General features: G+C 46.2%; 1 protein-coding gene across 3 annotated transcripts in view; it reads right to left on the bottom strand.

The window, feature by feature from the left end:
• FNIP2 (folliculin interacting protein 2) overlaps nucleotides 1-20,579 on the bottom strand; it is a 387,981-nt gene that overhangs the window by 91,356 nt on the left and 276,046 nt on the right. For all 3 annotated transcript variants that reach the window (XM_086962360.1, XM_086962362.1, XM_086962359.1), the window contains one exon: nucleotides 7,044-7,132. In XM_086962360.1, the coding sequence (XP_086818486.1) occupies nucleotides 7,044-7,132 (89 nt within the window). The remainder of the gene's footprint in view (nucleotides 1-7,043; nucleotides 7,133-20,579) is intronic.

Below are 20,579 nucleotides of genomic sequence, written 5' to 3'. Positions count from 1 at the left end.
TGCACTACTCCGAGCCAGAGTAGAAACACCCTTAACATAAAATCTCAAAGATGTTACAATGGATAAGCAATTCATCCCCATTCTAGAAGCAGATCTCCTGTCCATGTTTAATATCTCCCTTCTCCAAGGAGTTATGCCATGATTACGCCTTCTCTTAACAAACCTCCATCTTTAGCAACTTTTGAAATCCCGAATCCCTGTCAAATTCACTCAAGTATGGTATGATCACGATTACTTTCCCATCAGCAGCAAAAACTGTTTCTCGTGTTGCACATTTATTTTTCATGCATGTTCATCATCCAATAAGTCATAATATAACTTGCCTACAGAGTTCTTTATTGGTGCTGGGCCTAACACGAATAACTATCCTCTAGTCCGTGTACATTTGGCCAATTGTGCTGTTGGCACTGCAGTCGCGTGCTACCAGCCTCCTCCATGGCACCACCCTCTCCAGACAATCAGCTGTGGGAGCAGCGAAATGCTGGAAGCACTTCTAAAGGACCTAAGTAGTGACAGCCCTCATTTAGCCCGGACGCTCTAAACTGTCTCCAGAAAGAAAGATAGAGGGAGTGTGCAAAGAAGTTTAGAATTGCATCATGGCTGATATGCACAAACCATCCTGTGAAAGACCTCACCCGTCTGCGTATTGATGAGCAACTGTCCACTGAGAAGATCCTGGCACAACCTAGTACCAGCTACTTCCTGGGTACTGCTAGGGTGAACTGAAAGGGACCATGCTCATTTCATCCGAGGTTTTGGCCAGCTTTTTAAGCTAGAGCTGATATTGAGCAGAGAGTGGCAGTAAAATGAGGCCCAGCAGCACAACAACCCATAGCTGTGCCTGGTGGACTACCCCACACTGACTGCAAACTAGAAAGGTACCGAACACACTGCTGTGAGGCAGAGGTTATTCCTGACTAACTTACGGTTGGTTACTTCGCATACTCTGCAGCAAAATGGAGGCAAACTTTCTTTTGATAGGCTGCAAAGATTTGTGTTTGATGTTTTAATATCCTGGGAGATCTGTCTTAAGCAAACAAGTACCATCACACAGTCTCGAACCGATTATACTGAAGTGAAATTCTGAAAACTGAGATCACAATACAACTTTAAGACTATTTGGCAATTTATTACTTTTGGACTTGGCCCTTTTTCCTGAAATGTTTCGCTTTTCGCTCCCCTAATTCTGGATCTCCTCCCTCACAATAAAGTTGTATAGGCCCTGTGAGGTTGAGATGCACAATGTATTATTAAAATCAATGCTAGGTGCCGGTGCTCTCTACCCCCAACATGGCTGTCACTGACCCCTGCTACTACAACTTGGCTGTCACTGACCCCTGCTACTGCAGCATGGTATTTTCAGGCGCATTCTAGTAGCCAGGAGCTGGCTGGAACCCCTAAACATTGTAACTATACCAGCCTGCCAGCCTGCCCATAGCTAGAATGAGGGAAGATCCTGGAACCTTCTAGAAAAAGGGAGGTGACACCAACTGCCACTGCCAACTGTCGCTATATAAGGAAAGGGAGGGAAACTTTCTAGTCAGTTGGGGCATCACTGACCTGGGGGACCCACGCTGGAGACTTAGGCGGTAGGGCTTAGTCAGGGACCTATGCCACTGGGAGTGACAGGGCTTAGGTGCTGCCTTTCAAGTTGAGTGAGGAACCCTGAACTAGCCCACTGATCTGGCCCGGTGGAAGGGGCAACCTAGGGACCATCTACAGTGACCTGCTGAGGAATCCTGTCAGCAGCCCTCAACTCAACCCCCCCTTCAAGAAACAAGGAACTATCCACAAGGGTGCCAAAACCATCAAGCGCCAAGAAGAAGTCTAACTGCGCTAACCAGGACCACTGGGGATCCACCAGGTATTGGGCTGTGCTCCTTCTGCCCCTTTGTCCTGACCTGGGTCCCTGCGCTATCCTGCCACTGTCGTGTGGCCTGTCCTGCATCATCTGAACTACTTGTCCTGCCTTACCCGAAATGCTGTAACCTGCTGACTGCCCAGCGCTGCAACCTGACAAAACTGCTGTGTGTGCCTCCACATCGCGATTCACCAGCACTGTGATTCCTGAGAAACGCTATCCCTGCGCAGTGCTCGCACCCAGAACTGCCTAAATGACCACAGCTGTGTGAACTGCCCCAGGCGCTCTCCCGCGGTGTCCCAGCGGGAGCGCTGTAACCTGCATCATCTCTATCGTGGTGCTGTCTGCCCTGCCTACACAGCGTTCTTCTACGGTGCCCTCTGAAAGTGCTGTGATCTGTGTCTCAAGCGCTGTCCTGAGCGCTGTGCTGCGTGGGACTTGCCGGCTCCACCCCAGCGCTGAGACTGACTGTGGTGGCCCTCAAGGCGCTCTACTTGAGCAGCACCGGTCTGCCCACACACGCGCCGTGACACTCGAGGCGCTGTGTTTTGGCCTCTGCCCCATTGTGTGGAGCACCCCCTCTGTGCCCCCAAAGCACTGCGACAGGGCCAGACTCACCGCCAGAGCTGTTCGCGCCCTACTGAGGTGCCTGAGGAAACAGATCCCTCTGGCCCGGGAAGCGCTGCCGCCCTCTGCCGGCCGGGAGTCCGTGGGGCCGCCGCCTCGCCCTTGTGACCCGCTGCATCAGGAACCATTGAAGGGCCGCCGCTGTGAACTCAGTCTAGGCCTCGTTAGGCCCGAAGCCGAAACCGGCATTACCCGCGTCACGTGACGGGGGCGCCCGGCTGCATCCTTGGCCGCGCCCCGTCTTGGCTGCCTCCTATTGGCCTCGGCGGCCGCACTCCCTACCCAGCCGCGCTGGGATTGGCGGCCGGCACCACACCTACCAGGAGCCGTGTCTGGATTGGCTCCCAGCCGGCGAGAAACCCCGAAGCTGGAGAAACATTGGGGCTGAAGGGAGGACCCGAGAAGAGCGCCGGAGTAGCGCGGGCCTCCCCTGACCGGCCCACAATCCACTGGAGGGCTCATAAAAGAGCACGAGCCCCCGCACCTCCGCAAGGGCTCTTGGTGAGGAGCCGAAGAAAAGAAAGGTAATCAAATTTTCAAATTTATTTATTATGTTTTGGCTCTCAAAGAGGGCCACATAAGCATATGAAATACATAGCAACACAAACAGAAAATACAAAAGTTTAAAAGGCACAAGATTCAATCCGCAATAGCTATACCACTAACAATCAATCTAACAAGGCCGGACAGACGCAGTTGCTCCAGTAATATTAATAAATAGCTAAAAATCCTTTAAAAAAGTTAAAAATATAAGCACAGAACATTTCGTTTGGAGGGCAATAAAGTGCATGAAGAAAATCTTTTAAAGTGACGATGTTAAGGCGGAGAGAGATTACTTTTAGCCATCGATTGCGCAAGTTACGTAACATAGGACAAATCAATAATACATGCATACAGTCCTGGTTGTTCAGTTTACATAAATTGCACAAGGCAGAAGTGCCATACCATTTGGATAGCAATAGATTAAGTGGGATTAAATCATAGCGTAATAAAAACCAGAACCTACGTATCCCATGTGGGAGATTCCATAGGGCATAGGGTTGTGGCTGTTTCACCCTATAGGAGGAGATGAGAGGCTCCGCATTCCTTTTGTCCCCAACTGATTTTTTGTCGGAGAGGAAAGAAAACTCCCACGAGGCCTCCTTAAGGACATGTTTTAACTGCGTGGGGGAGTAGGAGAAGAGAGCACTTTCATCAAGTTTAAGTATCTTCACAGCCCTTCTAAAATTGCTTACGAGTTTAGAGAACTCCTTAAAATTGCCCAATAGTTCGTTTTTGAGGAGAACTCGTAGGGTACCATCTCCCGCTCTAGCCAAACTGGCCACCCATCTTATTAGGGCGCATAGACCCTGAACCCAGGAACTCCTGAGTCCAAAGTCCAGCCTGCAGGCGGCCAGTGGGCAAGCATTATTAAGAGTCGAGAGGGATCTTAAGAGTTTCCCCTCAATCTTATGGCAAAAGTCCCAGTTTGTCACCTCTATTACTTCAATACCATACAAGATAGTTGCGGGGATTTTTGCTCTGAACACTTCTAGAAGACTAGAAAAATGTCTTTTCCCCGTTGCCTGGTATAGGGACTTTAACCCATTGCCATGGGCAAGAGCTTTGCGGGAGCAGTGCTCTATATGGAGTTTCTCACTCATATTGGCCGAAAATATTTTTCCCAAAAAGGTATAGGAGGTTACGACCTCCAGTCTATGCCCACCAATAGCCCAACCGTAATTTGTCGAGCGGCACTTCTTCTTACCGGCTATACACATCACTTTACTTTTATTAATATTGATCTTCATGTAATGCTCCCCAGCAAAGGCCTGGAGAGCCTGTAGCCGGTTTGCAAGACCAGTAGGGGTCAAGTCAAGCATCAGAACATCGTCGGCATACATCAGGCAGGATATTGGATTCCCTCCTATCATCGGTGCAATCCCCTCACTGGCAGACACGGCAGCAGGGAGGTCAGCCGTATATAAGGAGAACAAAAGGGGTGCTAGTAAGCAGCCTTGTTTCAGGCCATTCAGAGATGGAATTTTGGCCGAAAGCCCCCTTTCGCCCCCCATTAAGACCCTGCACCAGGTCTCAGTGTGCAGGGCCCGCACCAGTTCCAACAGGGGAGTAGGGACACCCAGCGTCGCCAGTCTTCTCCACAGCGTTCCACGATCTACTTTATCGAACGCTGTGGAGAAATCAATGAAGGCGGCGTATACAACTCCTCCTCTCACCTGGACATATTTGTCTGTGATCACCTGAAGGGCAGTCATGTTGTCCAGCGTGCCATGCTCCCTTCGAAAACCAGTCTGTTCGCACGGCAGAATATTGCCATCCTCGACCCAATCAGAAAGAGAACTAAGGAGACATTTCGCAAAGACCTTTCCGATGGAGTTGAGGAGTGCAATCAGGCGGTAATTACTGGGGCTATCCCTTGTACCTTTTTTAAAGATAGGTACCAAAATGCTTCCTCTCCAGGAAGCAGGAACAGATTTGGAGAGGTGGCACGCCTTAAACAAGGGGTACAAGATTTTACTCCAACTTAAGGGATCCCTCGGGGGAGGAGGGCGGGCCGCTGAGTGAGAGCGGGGCCTCTGGAGAACCGGAGGGAGGCCCCGAGATCGCCCCTCCCCGAGGGAGACTGCTGTTGGGCCCCATTGTCCTTAATTGGCCCTAATTACCCAGCGGGAACGCGAGACTGGGGATGGGGGAACCTAAAACCCCCGAACTGAGCATTAGCCCCATAAAACAACCTGAACTGGGCCAAGGCCCCAAAAGACACACTGGGGGCCTGGAATTAGTAGAATGCACCCCTGGCTAGGGGTCTGCTACTGGTTTTACATGTTGCCTGATTTCTAATAGGGTTTTAGTCCGACCTAATAAGATGTTGCCTAGGTTCAAATGACCCGTTTGCTCCTTACTTTAATGAAATGGTTTATATGCATGAGCCAAGTTTATATGTTTCATGAAAGGCTCTACCTACGGTCCATGTAGGGAAATGTTCCTCCCTGATTAAGGAGCTGTGAACCCTGGTATTAGGCTGTGTTAGAGGTCCCAAGGCCACAGTTCATAGGCCTCAATTCATAAAAAGTTAACCCCTGATTAGGGGCTGTGATGAAATGCCTACAGTGAGTTAATGACCTGTTTGCCTAACCATTGAACTGGTTATCTCCACAGGGAATGTTCATGCCTGCATCCTCCAGAAGACTGCAGGAGTTTACCATGAATTGGTGATTTCTTCAAGCCTAATGAATGTTATCGTTTTACCTCATGAAATGTTAGGCCGATTTGTAGGGATTTATTACCCCTGATTCATATATGTTTTTCCCTCAATGGAATGGTTAGTTCGGCTCAGGGAAGTGCTCTACTTCTGCCTAGTGAGCTGGTTATTGCTGGGTAATGACCCGCTTAGCTCTTTCATGAAATACGTTCCCCATGCTATTGGGATGGTTTGCCTATGCTGAACCCACTGTTCTTCTTGCCCCAGTGTTCTAATGTCTACCTCCCAACAGGATTACTCTTAGGTGCTGAAATGTTTATGTCTGCGTAGGGTAGGTGCTGAAATGTTGATTCTGACCTACTGACCTGGGGATTGTAGTGCCTACCGTTCTATAAGGAAGAGGTTGCTTACCTAATGAGAAGGTCATCCCTATTCAATGAAAGGTTGGCCTTACCTAATGAGATGCTTGTTCTCTTATCATGAGATGTGGGTTGGACATTCATTTATTGCACTGCAGTGTGATTGTTCTGCTCTGAGTTTGACCACTCCCTCACTACCTCCTTGATAAGCCTGGGACGGCTTGCTATTGCTAGCCTTGAGAGCCAAGTACTGAAGGGGCTGTATGTGGCGGTCAAAGCATATTAAACTACTATTCTTCCTCATTCACACCCCATCCTCTCTTCTCCAAAATCGACCGTGGGTAGAAGTGCCAGGAATTGATACACAAACAATATTGTCAAGATAGGGCTCCTGGTAAAATAAATGCACAGACTTCAAAACTTGCCAGAAGTTGTGAAAGGATGTGCATACTAAATCAACTATGAAAACACTCCACAAGCTGCAAAGCAGATGCCACAATCAAGTTCAAGTTATCTTCTCCAAACATAAGGCCTTTTGGGGCAAAACACCAAGAAAAGTGCAAAACCTACTACTCCACTAATGGCTTAAAATGAACCTTTATTGGAACACTGCACACCTAATCATCTGACAAGCCTTCAAATGAATGAATGAAGCAAGGGGGACAACCATGAAAGTCCAAGACATCATTCTATGGAATGCTTTGAACCATGACCTAAGGGCAGAACTGGTCCACAAGAACTAAAGCAAAACTAAGTGCGCCTACAACTGAACTCAATTCAAGTGGGGGTTTGTGAAGTCAGAATATCGTACTGGAATCCTCATACCAAATTGACTCTAGTTTCCCCAATTCAAAATGTTCATTGTTATTGTAAATTTGTACAGAAGAAGCTCAAGCAGCAATTACTATGGCATTGATTAAAATGTACAATCTTTAACATATCAGCGCTCTTTAAATCTGGGTAATAAATAAAATAGGCAATCCCTGTATCGTACCTGAATTCACCCAGAGCTTCCATGACACGGCTGATGTACACATGAACACGCTGACTTGATTCTGCTATCTTTCTGCAGGTTATCATGGCCTTCAAAAGAGAAAAAACAGAGACGAGTCACCCATAGAAAAGATAATACCTTTTATTGACAAACAGTTTCTGGAAGGCACATAATACTAACTCTAAATGCAACGACTAACTTTACAAGTAACATGTACTACAGTGGCTTATTCCCTGAGCAATTAATTTGTTAAATTACCTATAGGTCTCATGAAACCAGATATAATTCAAAGTAAAGATGGAACAAAGTGCAAACATTGATAATGGGCTGAAATGTTGACTGGAATTTCTCATTCCCTTACCATTTTTTTTTACAATGACACTCCAGAACAAGGGAGTAGCCAGAAAATGAAAAAAAGCCCCACAGGAAACATGCCTCGAATAGGACTAAGAATGTAAACTGAGAAAATACCTAGAGGTAATCAGCCACTTGCAGATCTCCTGCATATGTTTTCTGAATGCCCGGCATTGGCAACAGTTAAGGCTATGATACTGGAATACTGGGCCCATGTCTTCGGGCATCAAATTAGAGACTCTATAACATTGCTCCTATTAGGTCATGATGATTCTTTGGATCACAACAGGGAAGAACAGGCGGTAATCTTTTTAGGATATGCCGTGCTTCGAATAATTTTGGCAGCTAGATGGAAAGATGCAGAGCCCCCCACCTTTCATATGTGGCTTAGTCGGTTTATTGCCATCTATAAACAAGAAATTGCAATTTACGCCACAAGAGGTAGGAAAATGAGGGCAATAGGGAAACAGCTGTGAGAGCCCATTACTAGATGGTATAGTATCGAAAGCGGAAACCAAATTTTGTAAATATTTAATTATCTATTTTTGTTACTGTATTTTTCCTTGTATTATGTCCCTTTTTCCTTATTAACTATTTGATCTTTTATGTGTTCGATTTTGCATCATAGTGATGTTTAGCTATGGTTAAAAAATATAAGATATGGGTTGAATTTATTTTTCAAATCATTTAATTCACGAATGTTCTATACTCTCTAGGTACTATGTTAACTATCCATTTCAATATATAACGTGTTCCTACTTTGTACCCCATGCTCATTGTATCTATTTTCATTATTGACTTTTTTGAGCATTTGCTTTGATTGTCTGAATTTACCAATGAATAAATAAAATAAAAAAATAAATAAAAAAAGGAACAAAGTGCAAACATTGATAATGGGCTGAAAAGTTGACTGGAATTTCTCATTCCCTTACCATTTTTTTTACAATGACACTCCAGAACAAGGGAGTAGCCAGAAAATGAAAAAAAGCCCCACAGGAAACATGCCTCGAATAGGACTAAGAATGTAAACTGAGAAAATACTGAGCAAACACAACCCGCCTTATGATAATTACTTTAACCCTTTAATCTTGCTTCCATGATCCATCTATCCATCTATTCACCCTTCATCCAATCTATTCACCCGTCATCTAATTTAATCACCCATCCAACTGTGGATCCCTTTGCCTTTCAATGCACCCATCCTCAACATCTTTCCATCAATCAATCCATCTATAAGTCCATCTTTCACTTACCTACCTATCAATATTTTCTTGTATCCATTCATCCGCCCATGCTTTAACCCATCCATTCGTTCACCTTTCTCCATCTGTTCAATTCCACTTTCTTCTGTCACACCTTTCGCTCGCATAAAAAAGTTCACCCATCCATCTATTGCCATCCTTTCACCCTTCCATCTGTACACTCTTCCCCTTCATCCTTTTCCTTTCATGCTTTCTTCCTTCTTAACACCCTTCCTTTGCTCGTGCCTTTCTTTTATTTACTCATTCTTACTTTTTCTTTATTACGTTTCTCTCTAATGCCAATGAACCATTTCATTCCCATTTCTCTGCTTTTCCACTATTTTACAGATTTTTCTCACTGTTAACTTCTCTGTGCATGCCAGACCACGGCCTAAAATCTAACTTTATGTATTCTCTAACAGTGATTGTTATAAGCATTTTGTCTGAATACCTGCAGACATAAGGGGTCTATAAATATCTAATTTACGGGCCCATCTGACAAGTGTCAAACCCTGCTTAAGTTGCCAAAGTGAAGGCTTCCCTTCACCACTGATACAGTATATATTACCCAGACTGGAATGTAGATCCTTGCCTTTGAAACACCTTAAAGTCATGTTCGACATGTTGGGTCAGACAGATGTTCAGACTACTGCTCATGAAAAACAACAGACTCCGAACTGAAGCACTAAAATAATCCTTACCCCTTCTCTTCTAGAATATTAAGCGATACTGTTCAAGCAAAAGGACCATAGTCGATTTTCTAAAGACTGGGTATTCTATCGGCATAGACTGTTCCAACATGAGGACATCAGAACATGACATATGTTCATCTAAACCAGTATGGAAGCCAAATAGATTTAACGCTCTGCAAAGCTGTAGGTTGGAACTTGTCATTTGAGGTAGGCCATACTGCAGAGTTAGAATACAATATTTTTCCATAGCCATCAACGTAACTGAAATACGATGAATGGGAGCGGTTTAATAAATCACAATGAAAAGTGTGATGGGGCACACTCTCCAAGCAATGGCGACCCTAGAACAAAGGATGCCATAGCTCCGACTGCTGATCCATGCGCTTCATTAGTGGTGTCTATACATATAGCGACATTGTTAATGTACGTTTGAACTTCAGATTCAACATATTTTTATCATGGCACACATTTTGCTTCATAGCACGTCTCACTGGGTTTAGACACTGCCCATCATGCCCACCAACTGATCACCATCAGAAGACAAAAGATACAACGGATGGGGTGATATTTGGCACCTTGAGCATTTTCTAATAACTGTGCTTTTTTTCCTTCCATTCCTGAAACACAATAGATTGTAGTGTGTAAATCAATACTAATCACAACTCCTTTTATTGCTTCAGAGACATAATTCCTCTGGATACTGATGGGATGACCTCTGGGCTAAGTCCATTACAGCTTGGGTAATAGAAAAGTGTATCAATGCCCGAGTTCTGCAGCTTTGAGGGATGTAGAGCTGTTTTAGAGCCCTAACTTAAGAGAGGAGTAATGAGCAAACATGAGATGAGTTAACAGGAAGGGAAGGTTTTGCCTGGACAATCGAGAGAAAAAGTTGAAACTTAATACATTTGGGAGATACGATCAAACGATCAAACGCAGGATCTAGCTAGCTGAAAAATGGTGAAAACATAGGAAATGTTTTGAAGCACTGCAATCTCTCGGCAGATACATATATCCAATGCCAGACTTTCCAGGTAAGCGTCTCTAAAATCACTTATCAGCAGGCCGAAGTAATACTAGAAACACTCACAACTAATGAGACAATAATGTTCGCCATCTCTAATCTTAAGACCGCTAAAGCCCCCAGTGCAGAAGGCTACACTGGTAATTTCTAAAAACTTTAACCACACTCCTACTAACTAAACTAGGAGATTTATACAATTGCTTTAGAAAAGCAGAGAAGGTGATACCATCAATAAGCGAGGCTGATACCATAGTTAACATTAAATCTGGTTGAGTGTACCATACTTTTCTCTTCATGCACGCCAACAGTCATTTATATAGATGAAAAGATGTACACAAAAATCCTGGCTTCAGGCCTAAACAACTGATTCTGTACCTAGCCCACTGACATCAATCCAGGAGGGATATGTACTAGGAAGTGGCAAAGAGTGTCGTTAGCCTCCTTGGCGTAAAGATACACTCAGCTACTTCTGAAACGAAAGGCTGCACCATATTTACAAGAATGTGGTGCAGCCTTGCGTTTCCCCATGCGATTGCGCTAAGTTTAACTACCTAGTGTCAACGCAGGCACCCTTGCACCAGAGTGCAAGGGTGTCTGCGTGCAGGGGAGAATTGCTTATGTGTAGGAAGGTGTCCCTTCCTGCACATAAACAATCCTAAAATGCAATTCTGTCACTTTCATGTGTACTGCTTCATGCAGCACACAAGAAAGTGACAAAATGGCTTTTCTTTAAAAAAAAAACAAAAAAAAAGTTCTGTACTGGAAGGGACAACTTCTTGTACATAAACAAACCATGAAATTTTGCTTTTTTCCATGTGTGCTGCATGTGTGCTGCCTTGTGCAGCACACATGGAAAAAAGCAAAAAAGAGGAGAAATTATTTATTTCTCCTCGTTTCGCCAACTTAAGACCAGGGTTTTCCTGGTCTTAAATTTGGCGCTGCCTTCTATGTACGCCACCCTTGTACATAAGGGGCAGTGTCAAATACAATGGGAGCGGAGGTCGAATGCCCACCACACTACCCATTGCACACCCCCGTCACACTAACCATAGCGTAAAAGAGTGCCTTATGTACAAGGCAGCAATAAGCCATGTTAAGGCACAGCCCCTATCGCCACCACAACGTCCGTAAAAGTGATGTTGTGGTGGCGATAGGGGCTTGTACATATGCCCCTGGGTTTGTTAGAGGCAGACAGGTCTAAAACGCTAGTTGAGTAAAGCCCCAAAGAAAGAAATTCTCTGCAATAACGGTATATTTAGACCCAAAATGGCCTTTGACCGGGTAGACAGGGAATTTCTTAGACAAGTTCTGAGATGATTTTATGGGTGTAGGCCCCAAAGTCCTTAAAATGGTGCTGACTAGCTATTATACTTCCAAAGCAAGAATAGTGTTGAATGACCAGATGACAGGTTTCATAAAGTTGCACACAGAGTTTAGGCAGGGTTGTCCTCTTTCCCTGCTCCTAATTTCAATACACATCAAACTGTCTTCTGTGGTGGCAAGCTCTTCAGTATCCAGGACTTGCCATTGGCCCAAATACACATGTTAACCCTATTTATGCATAACATCTCTCTTAACACTAGGAAAGCCCAAAGACATACTTCCATGTACTAAACTCTCATCTCCAAATATAAAAAAAAGAAATGTAACAATGCATGAAGAGGCGTTGTCACACCTTAGGGAACTTTATAGCTATTAGTGTCCCCATAACATATGAAGCAGCTGGTGATTTTCATTACACTACGAACATAAGACGAGCAATAATCCGCCTATAATATAGCCCCAACAGGCTTTAGCGAAGATCAGAAGGTGTTTGCCCCCTGGTGAGCGAATCTCAGTGACCAACTTGCAGCGACGCGGCCCCAGCGACCGAAGAACATCTGAGGCTTGTGCGCGCCACACAGCTGCGGCCTAGAGTTGGAGAGAGGCCCGGAGGAGGGACGCCTGAACTGCGGTGGCAGAGCCCTGAACGGCGGGCCCCCTCCCGCGCTAATACGGAACTGGAGGGTATTGGACCTCAAGGCGGGCACAGTCCAGGAATATAAAAGTGACGCTGCAAAGCCTGAGTGCGGAGCAACCATCTGCGGTCTGCGCGCGCCCCTGCAGCAGCGGCCTCGAGGGCAGAGGAGGCCTGACGAGGGAGAACTCGGACTGCGGCGGCGGCGCCCGAAGCGGTAGAGCTCCCCCCTCTCTCCTACAGGGGAAGAGTGGCCACAGTGCACCAGGACATACCCACCCCCCCCTTGCGATCCTGAAACCCAGAGGCCCCGTCCAGAGACCTCATAGCGGCACACATAGCGCTGACCTCCACTGCAGTATGACCACCCGCATATGAAGGTACAGCGGGGATCAGTCAAGGCTTTGGAAAGGGCGGCCCCATAAGGAACCAAGCGGGCATCAGGGGGGAAGATAGAACCCTTACTTGGGCGAAGGACCCGGGAAGGCGCTAGGCCCATAGGAGAACGGTTGGTGCGCCAGGGTATCACCAGCTCTAGGCGCAGGATGCCATACCACCCTACAGACCGGCGGGGCACTTTGCGGGCCACATCAGAAACGGTGCAGACCATCCAGCACGATAGAGGGAACAGACCCAAGGCCGAGTGCCGTGGCCCCCTAAATACCCCTCCAGTTACAGCTGTGCAACAACATTCTCCACCTACTACAGAGACGGTGCCCCTGCCATAACGAGTAAACTGAGAGGCGAGCGCAGAATTCACCTGTGAAGCAGACGGAAGAGACTACTGCTCCATAACCACAGTGGGCACTCTCAGCCCACGCACAGCAATATAATGGGGAGTAAGGGCCAGCGAGCGTCACAGCAGCTTAAACTAGAAAAATGTGCCTATTCTAAGCACTTCCCTGCACTGCCTGACAAAACGGCCACTAAAGAACAAGCCCCCACACAGGACGGACTGCCGGAAGTAACACTAGAGGACATAATGGCCGCTCTGACTAATATACATACGACCGTGTGGTCCATTTCAACAGACGTCGCATTTCTACATGCTGACTTCCAGAAAATGGCCACACGAGTGAAGGAAGTGGAAGTAGTAACGGCATCCCTGGTCAGTGACACCACCGCCTTGCAACAAAAGGTCAAGCACCTAGAAGCTTGAAATAGGCTCATGGCCGAAAAGCTGGACGACCAGGAAGGGCGCTCTCGGCGCAACAGCGTCAGGATCACGGGCATTCCGGAGAATGAAGGGGGACCAACAATGGACTTGTACGTGGAAGAGGTTCTCAAGACAAGACTCCAGCCGAGGGGGTCTATCTAGCTTCTTCTCTGTCGAAAGAGCACACAGAGTGCCAGGAGGCAAACCTAAACCGGGGCTCCCCAAAAGCCGGTGCTGGCCCGCATCTTCAACTTTCACGACCGCGACGCCATTCTTCAGACGTTGCGGGTGACCTTGCCATTGCCTATCATGAACTCGGTGGTGTCCTTTTTCCCGGACTACACAGCGGCAGTAACCAAGAGACGGCGCAACTTTCTAGAGGTGAAAAAGGAACTACGACGCAGAGAAATCCCTTATTTTATGTTGTTCCCAGTGTTGTTGAGGGTCGTGGCCGACGGATAAACCTGGTTCTTCGAGGCTCCTGTGGAGGCACATTACTGGCTGGAGGGTTGGCGACAAGTGTGACGTGCAGGAAGATCGGGGAGCCAACACCAACGACGTACACTGCAGCACCGATCGTCAAGCGAGAAGACCGGCATGGAACTAAAAAACGCCTCACAAGGGGAGACTGCATAGTGAAGTCAAGAAACTTGCAGTTCGAGCGATCGCATACCTATCCAAGGGCAAACTTGAAGACAACAGCACGCTCGGTCACAAGGCGAGATGGACTACTGTGGTCGGACAGGACCAGCTAGTGCTGTGACAAATATAGACGCTACAGGAGTCAACACTGACAAGGATACTGGTGACACCATGTTTAGTAAATATGGGATAATGGGGAGCCTCGGGGTAGGTCTTGGGCTTCGTCTCACGCACCCAAGTACAGTTTACGGGGTTGGAGTTCTTTGCAATGTTGGGGTGGAGAGTAGTTGGGAATCAGTCTTGCAGGGAAGCAGGGAGTGGGGTGGAGGGATGGGTGTTGTTTATGTTGATGTTCCTTACACTGAAGGTAGTGTCAAAAGAATATTCACAGCCGAAACACTTTGCCGATGAGATAGGGCCTCATAAACCTAGAAAGAAAGGTAGGTCCCTATGTCGACTGATTGCCCTCAGACTCTAGAAACCGCAATACGCAGCCCCTCCCCGCTCACAGTCTTAAGTACTACACACACTAGGGGCCCCCCCTAACGATTATATCCTGGAATGTGAACGGCCTAGGTAACAGAATAAAGAGGGGATTAGTCTTACAATATCTTAAAAGGCACGCCCCATCGGTGGTCCTCATTCAGAAATCTCACCTTGTCGGAACGGCGACCAAGGCTTTGGACAGATGGGGATTTCGTATGGTGGTACACGCCGAGTTTACAGCGGGTTTGAGAGGAGTTGGGATCCTTCTGAGAAAAAGCTGTCCCCTAATAATAACAGGGACATGGACGGCTGATCAAGGGCGGGTTGCTGCGCTATCCTGTCAGTGGGAGGGGCGACTGTACAAATAGTGACAGTCTACATTCCTCCGGCGCTTCGCGGCCTTGCCCTCCCAGCCCTAGGTAAATTTCGGTTGAGACTTTCCCAAGGGGAATTAATTGTTGGAGGCGATTTTAACACCACCATTGGGCTGGTGGATGTCTCGTGCACGTGACACCCTGACGCACTACAATACACCTTCCACTCAGGGGTACACAACAGCCTATCACGTATCAACTATGTGTTTACTTCCCCAGCTAGCCTAGAAGGCATAGGCGACATTGAACATCTCCCAAGAGGTATTTCATATCATGGGCCCATAAATATGACATAACTCTCACCTACTGGGAAAGAGAAGCACATATCCATTACACCCAGGATTCCTCAAAGATCCCAAAATTTGGAAAACTTTACATAAGACCTCTAAACATTATTTCCAAGAAAATATACACTCTGTGGCCTCACCGGTCATTCTATGGGAAGCTTTCAAAACGGTCCTCCGCGGGCAGGCCTTCTCAGTGATCACTGCCCATAAACGGGAACAAAACCATCAGATAGAGTAGCTTGAGCGGGCAAATAGCTTAGCTGAAAGTGCGCACGCTGCAGACCCCACAGACCACAAGACCCACTTTCTCCGACTCACACAACAAGCACATAGGGATTACGCATGGGAATGCACCAAGAGTAGATTCGCCACAACGCAACACACCATTTACGAAGTTGGGAACAAGGTGGGTAGGTTGCTGGCCTGGTTGGAAAAAAAAGAACGAGCCAGCCACTGTTTGGTGCAGATTTGTCTTCCCTCGGGGGAATTGCTGACAGACCCTTACCGCATTTGCACAGTACTTTGAAGCAGTATACTCCCCCCGCAGCGACGATCTCAGAAGACGAAAGTCTAACATACATAAAAGACATACCTATGCCAAAATTGGCATCTCAAGACACTCAGGCATTGAAGGCTGGCATTACGTTGGAGGAAATCACTGCCGCCATTAAAGGGCTGCAGTCAGGGAAAGCCTTAGGTCCTAACGGAATACGGATAGAACTCTACAAGAAAGACTCTGACATGCTGGCACCTCATTTACTGAACATGTTGAAGACTAGCTTGGAAACGGGACCAACGTATAGCAACCCTTGTTGCAATCCCAAAACCAGGCGAGCCTTCACAAGACTGTTCTTCCTACCGCCCAATCTCCCTACTAAAAGCTGAGGCGAAGATTCTGGCCAGGGTATTAGCCAACAGGCTACAACCCCATCTTGCGACCTTAATACACCCCCGACCAATCAGGCTTTGTGCCGGGTAGAAACACAGCAATGAATCTGCGAAGGCTATACGGGGTGTTGGCTAGGTTACCTACCATACAGGAGGAGGCGGTCATCCGCTCCCTAGCCGCTAGTATGGCTATCAACCGGGTCCAATGGCCTTTTCTTTTCGCAGTCCTGCGGCACCTCAGCTTCGGGTCCAACTTTTGTGCATGAACCAGGTTGCTATACACAAAACCTATTGCACAGGTGGTGGTCAATGGGTTACTGTCAGAGGAGTTCCCCTTAGGGTGTGGCACCAGACAGGGGTGTCCCTTGTCACCGCTACTATTCGCTCTGGTGCTGGAGCCTCTGGCGGCATGGATCAGGTGGGACCCGGAAATAAGGGGATTGCGCTGGACGGAGGGATGGGAGGACAGAATATCCCTCTATGCCGACGATATCCTGCTCTATATGGAGAACCCCCGAAAATCCATTACTTGTTTGCTAGATATCTGCAAAATATATGGCAGAGTTTCAGCCTACATGATAAATTGGACAAAGTCGGTGCTATACATACTCAAAGGTACCCCCGCGTCTCCCCCCGGGCATAGAAATATCTCTGGCAATGGAAGGATTTAGATATCTCGGTATATACATCACACCACACCCCACACAGTTTTATTAATATGATCTCCTGCCTCCACTGAAGAGAGTCCGCAGTGACGTGAGATGGTGGCACTCCCTCCCCTTAACACTACTAGGGAGGGCAGCTTTATTCAAGATGATGACTCCTACTTCAAATCAATCGAGGTGGTGGTGGGATACCTCCTATGGGAGGGAAAGCCACCATGGATAGTGGTGTGACAGGGGTATAGCACTTTCCAACGTCAAGTTCTATTACTGGGCCTCCCAGCTTCTTGTGATTAACCAGTGGCTCCACGCCCAACAAGACGAACCCACATTACGTATGGACAGGCATACTCTTGGTACAGATGGGATAATGAGAGCCTTCTATGATAAAAAACAGAAACAAGGAATGATAGGCCCTGCAGCACACATGGTACTATATGGTCAGTGGCATAGCGTGCACTGGGTTGGGAGGGAGTGATGACACAACATACACCGCTATGGGATATCCCCCCAACCGGCTGGGTACACTACGCACTAGTAAAGGGTTTTCCTGGTGGAACCAAATAGGCATCTCCATGGTGGGGGACATGTGGAAACAAGCATTTGCAATGCAATAGGTCTCGCATTAGGAAAGTTTGAGCTATTGGTATTGTAAATGACAATTTTTTTATTTATGTGTTGGTTTTGAAAATAGCGAAATTAATAGCTTTGTTATTTACAATGCCAATAGTTATACCTTTCGCAAATGCGACACCCATAGCAATTGTAATGCAATATGTGTTGTATTTACGTGACTTAGATGTATTGATATTACAAATAACAATGGCTTTTAATTTTTTTTAATAATGAATACTTAAATAAAAGTTATTGTAATTTATAATGGCATTAGCTTAAACTTTTGTATATAACTTTTGTGAAGATTATGTTCATTGTATTTTATTGTGATGAAAATCCAAGAACAGAAGTGAAATATTAACATCTTTTTGTGACATTTGTAATAAAGCTTGAAACATTGAGAGAACATATTTGAACCAGTTGTTGTTGAATGGTTGCACAGATTGATGCTGTGGTGGCGCTGAGTGATGCTGTGGCGTTTAGTGGTGATGTGGTAGCGCATAGTGATGTTGTGGTGCCCTGAGTGATGCTGTGGTGGTGCTGAGTGATGCTGTGGTGATGCAATAGATAGATAGAGTGAATGCGATGGATAGATAGAGTGAGGGCGCTCGATAGATAGAGGGAGGGAGATCGATAGATAGAGGGAGACCGATCGATCGATAGAGGGAGGGCGATAGATAGAGGGAGGGCGATAGATAGATAGAGGGAGGGCGATAGATAGATAAGACAGATAGATAGAGTGATGGCGATAGATAGAGTGAGTGAGATAGATAAACAGTTAGAGTGAGGGCAATAGATAGACAGAGTGAGGGCGATAGATAGAATGAGATGAAGGGATAAAGAAGAAAATGCAATGACACGGCAAACGAAGGAGAGAGGGGAGCATATAAACGGGTCTAAAGGGACGTTAGTAAGAGAGACAGAGAACAACAGAAGTGAGTGAAAGGCAGAATGTTGAGAGGAGGAGAGAAAATAGAGAAATATGAGGTGTTAGTGGGAGAAGAAGGGAGGGGACTGCAGAGGAATATAAATGGAGCACGAGGGGGCTGGAGAGAAATCGTAAAAGGGAATGAAAAGACATAAAAATAATAAGTGTTTAGTTATCCAGCACAATATCTCTGGTGCAACAATATCAAGTGGTGCATGGCTAAACACTTATAAGGTCCCAAGGACGAGACCTATTGGCTATGCCAATGCTTTTTGGTGAAGTGAGACGTATCAGATTATTCAAGCTTTTTTTTTTTTTTTTTAGGAGTGCTCCCCGATCCCCATATATAATACATTTCTTGCAGCCAACCTCAATTATTTAATCTCAATTGGTAAGTTTTCTGCAGCACCAAACCAAAAAAGAGGCAGCTCGCTTTTATTTGTGCGCGAAAATTGTCTTTACCTCACCTCATGTCATCGTGAAAACTGATTACAGGCTTAGATTTCCATGTGACCAAAAAAAGCAGTTTGGATGTTGTAGTGTTGGTCTTTTTAACTAAATTAATTAGGCCAACACATCTGATAGTCATGATTAGTAGGAAACAGTCCCTGGTGATACGGAGCGTGGAGGCTTCAACGTATCTTTGATTGTTAGAAGATGCCCCCTGCCTACTCTGTGAAAATGTAACAATGTTGATGAATACCCAAAAACAACGAATGGGTTCCAAATTAGAAGAGGCCAGAACCGAACACAGTCACACTCACCAGGAAGTAATAAAGCCAAAATCCACAAGTATGGGTCTTGATCTAAACAATTGAATTGTTTCAGTGATGATATATGTGTTGCTCTTCGAACCGCGGTTGACTAAGCAGATCGTCAACAAAAAAGGATTCGCTAAACAGTTATATTTTGTGACAACCCCAAAAGTGGGTGTCTCAAAGAGAGTGAGGAGCTGAGTGGTGGGGAAGTTTAGAAGGGCAGGTGCAGCAAACATGATCGCTTTGGTTGGAAGAAGGTATGTACTTTGCAACTCTAAAAGGCAGAACATGTAATTGGCACTGTAACATGGCAGGAGGGGTACTTTCTGGGTTCAAATGCTGAGGTAGTGTATACACAAACTCGGACCAGTGGCTGAAGTCAAATATTTTGTGTTTTGGACGTGTCCTGCGTTACTTATTACCTCATGGGTCGCTCTGGGGTGCTGCCGTGTGCCTGAGTACAATTATGTTCACAGTCCCCGTCACTTAGCCTGGTTCACTGAATAGTCGAGTCGGTCTATCCGCAGTGGATGTCTGCATTTATATAAAGTACCCTGGCACTATTTTTATGACCGGTTTTCCTGCCCCAGGTGTTTTTAATTACAAGGATGTAAGGTGTAAAGTTTGAGTAGGCTCTTGAATTGCTCCCTCAAAACCTAAATGCGGGAGACGATGTTATTATTCTTGTTGAGGCTTGTACCACGGATCACACAACTACACTTGCCTGCATTTTTTAGCCCCCCAACAAACCAAGCACTGTAATACAAATGGTGCCGACCGTCAGTCGCTCACAGCTGATGGCAGTGGCGGTGTAAACGTAATGTTCTCTTGTGGCATGGCCCATGTGGGCTTCTGGAGCACTGGTCTTAGTCTGCAGCCGCCTTGGCATTCAACTTTAAAGGGCTTGTAAGGATTTCCCCAAAGATTGTTTTCTACTGCCATACTTTGTAGTATTGTTGCTCAGGCAATACGTATTTGTAAGGGCTTTATTTAGTTTCTTGTTTTTCTAGATTATATTTTTGCATTATAGAGACACGTTTATCATCAGTGGTAAATAAAGCGAGGCGTTTGAGAAAATCCCGAACATACTTAATTTTCTTGATGTAAGCTTCGCCTGTGCTTTACTTAAATGCACATATTCACAGCAGTAATGGCGGCTCGGAATGTTAGTAAGGAGGTTATTATTGGGCCTCAGGTGCGTTCTAAGAAATGTTCTGTTCCTCTCTTGGCATGTGGTGGTGTGAAACGTTTAAATGTCCAGTTCACTATGCTGTTTGTGCAACTGTTCTCCACTAGGTTGCAGTAAACACGCAACTTGTGGGTTTAATGGCATCTTCAGCTTTAAACGTAACCATTGGGATTTCACACGAAGGGTATGGATGGGGAAGGGAGAGGGATTAAAGGAGGAAGCGTCAGCAGATTTCTTTAATTAACACAGTACCCGCTTTGGTCGGCTTCCGTGCAGCGGTGGAGGT

Source organism: Lissotriton vulgaris, chromosome 3_1 (genome assembly GCF_964263255.1).
Source record: "Lissotriton vulgaris chromosome 3_1, aLisVul1.2, whole genome shotgun sequence".
In the NCBI taxonomy this organism is placed as follows: domain Eukaryota; kingdom Metazoa; phylum Chordata; class Amphibia; order Caudata; family Salamandridae; genus Lissotriton; species Lissotriton vulgaris.
This window is presented reverse-complemented; position numbering and strand designations above follow the sequence as displayed.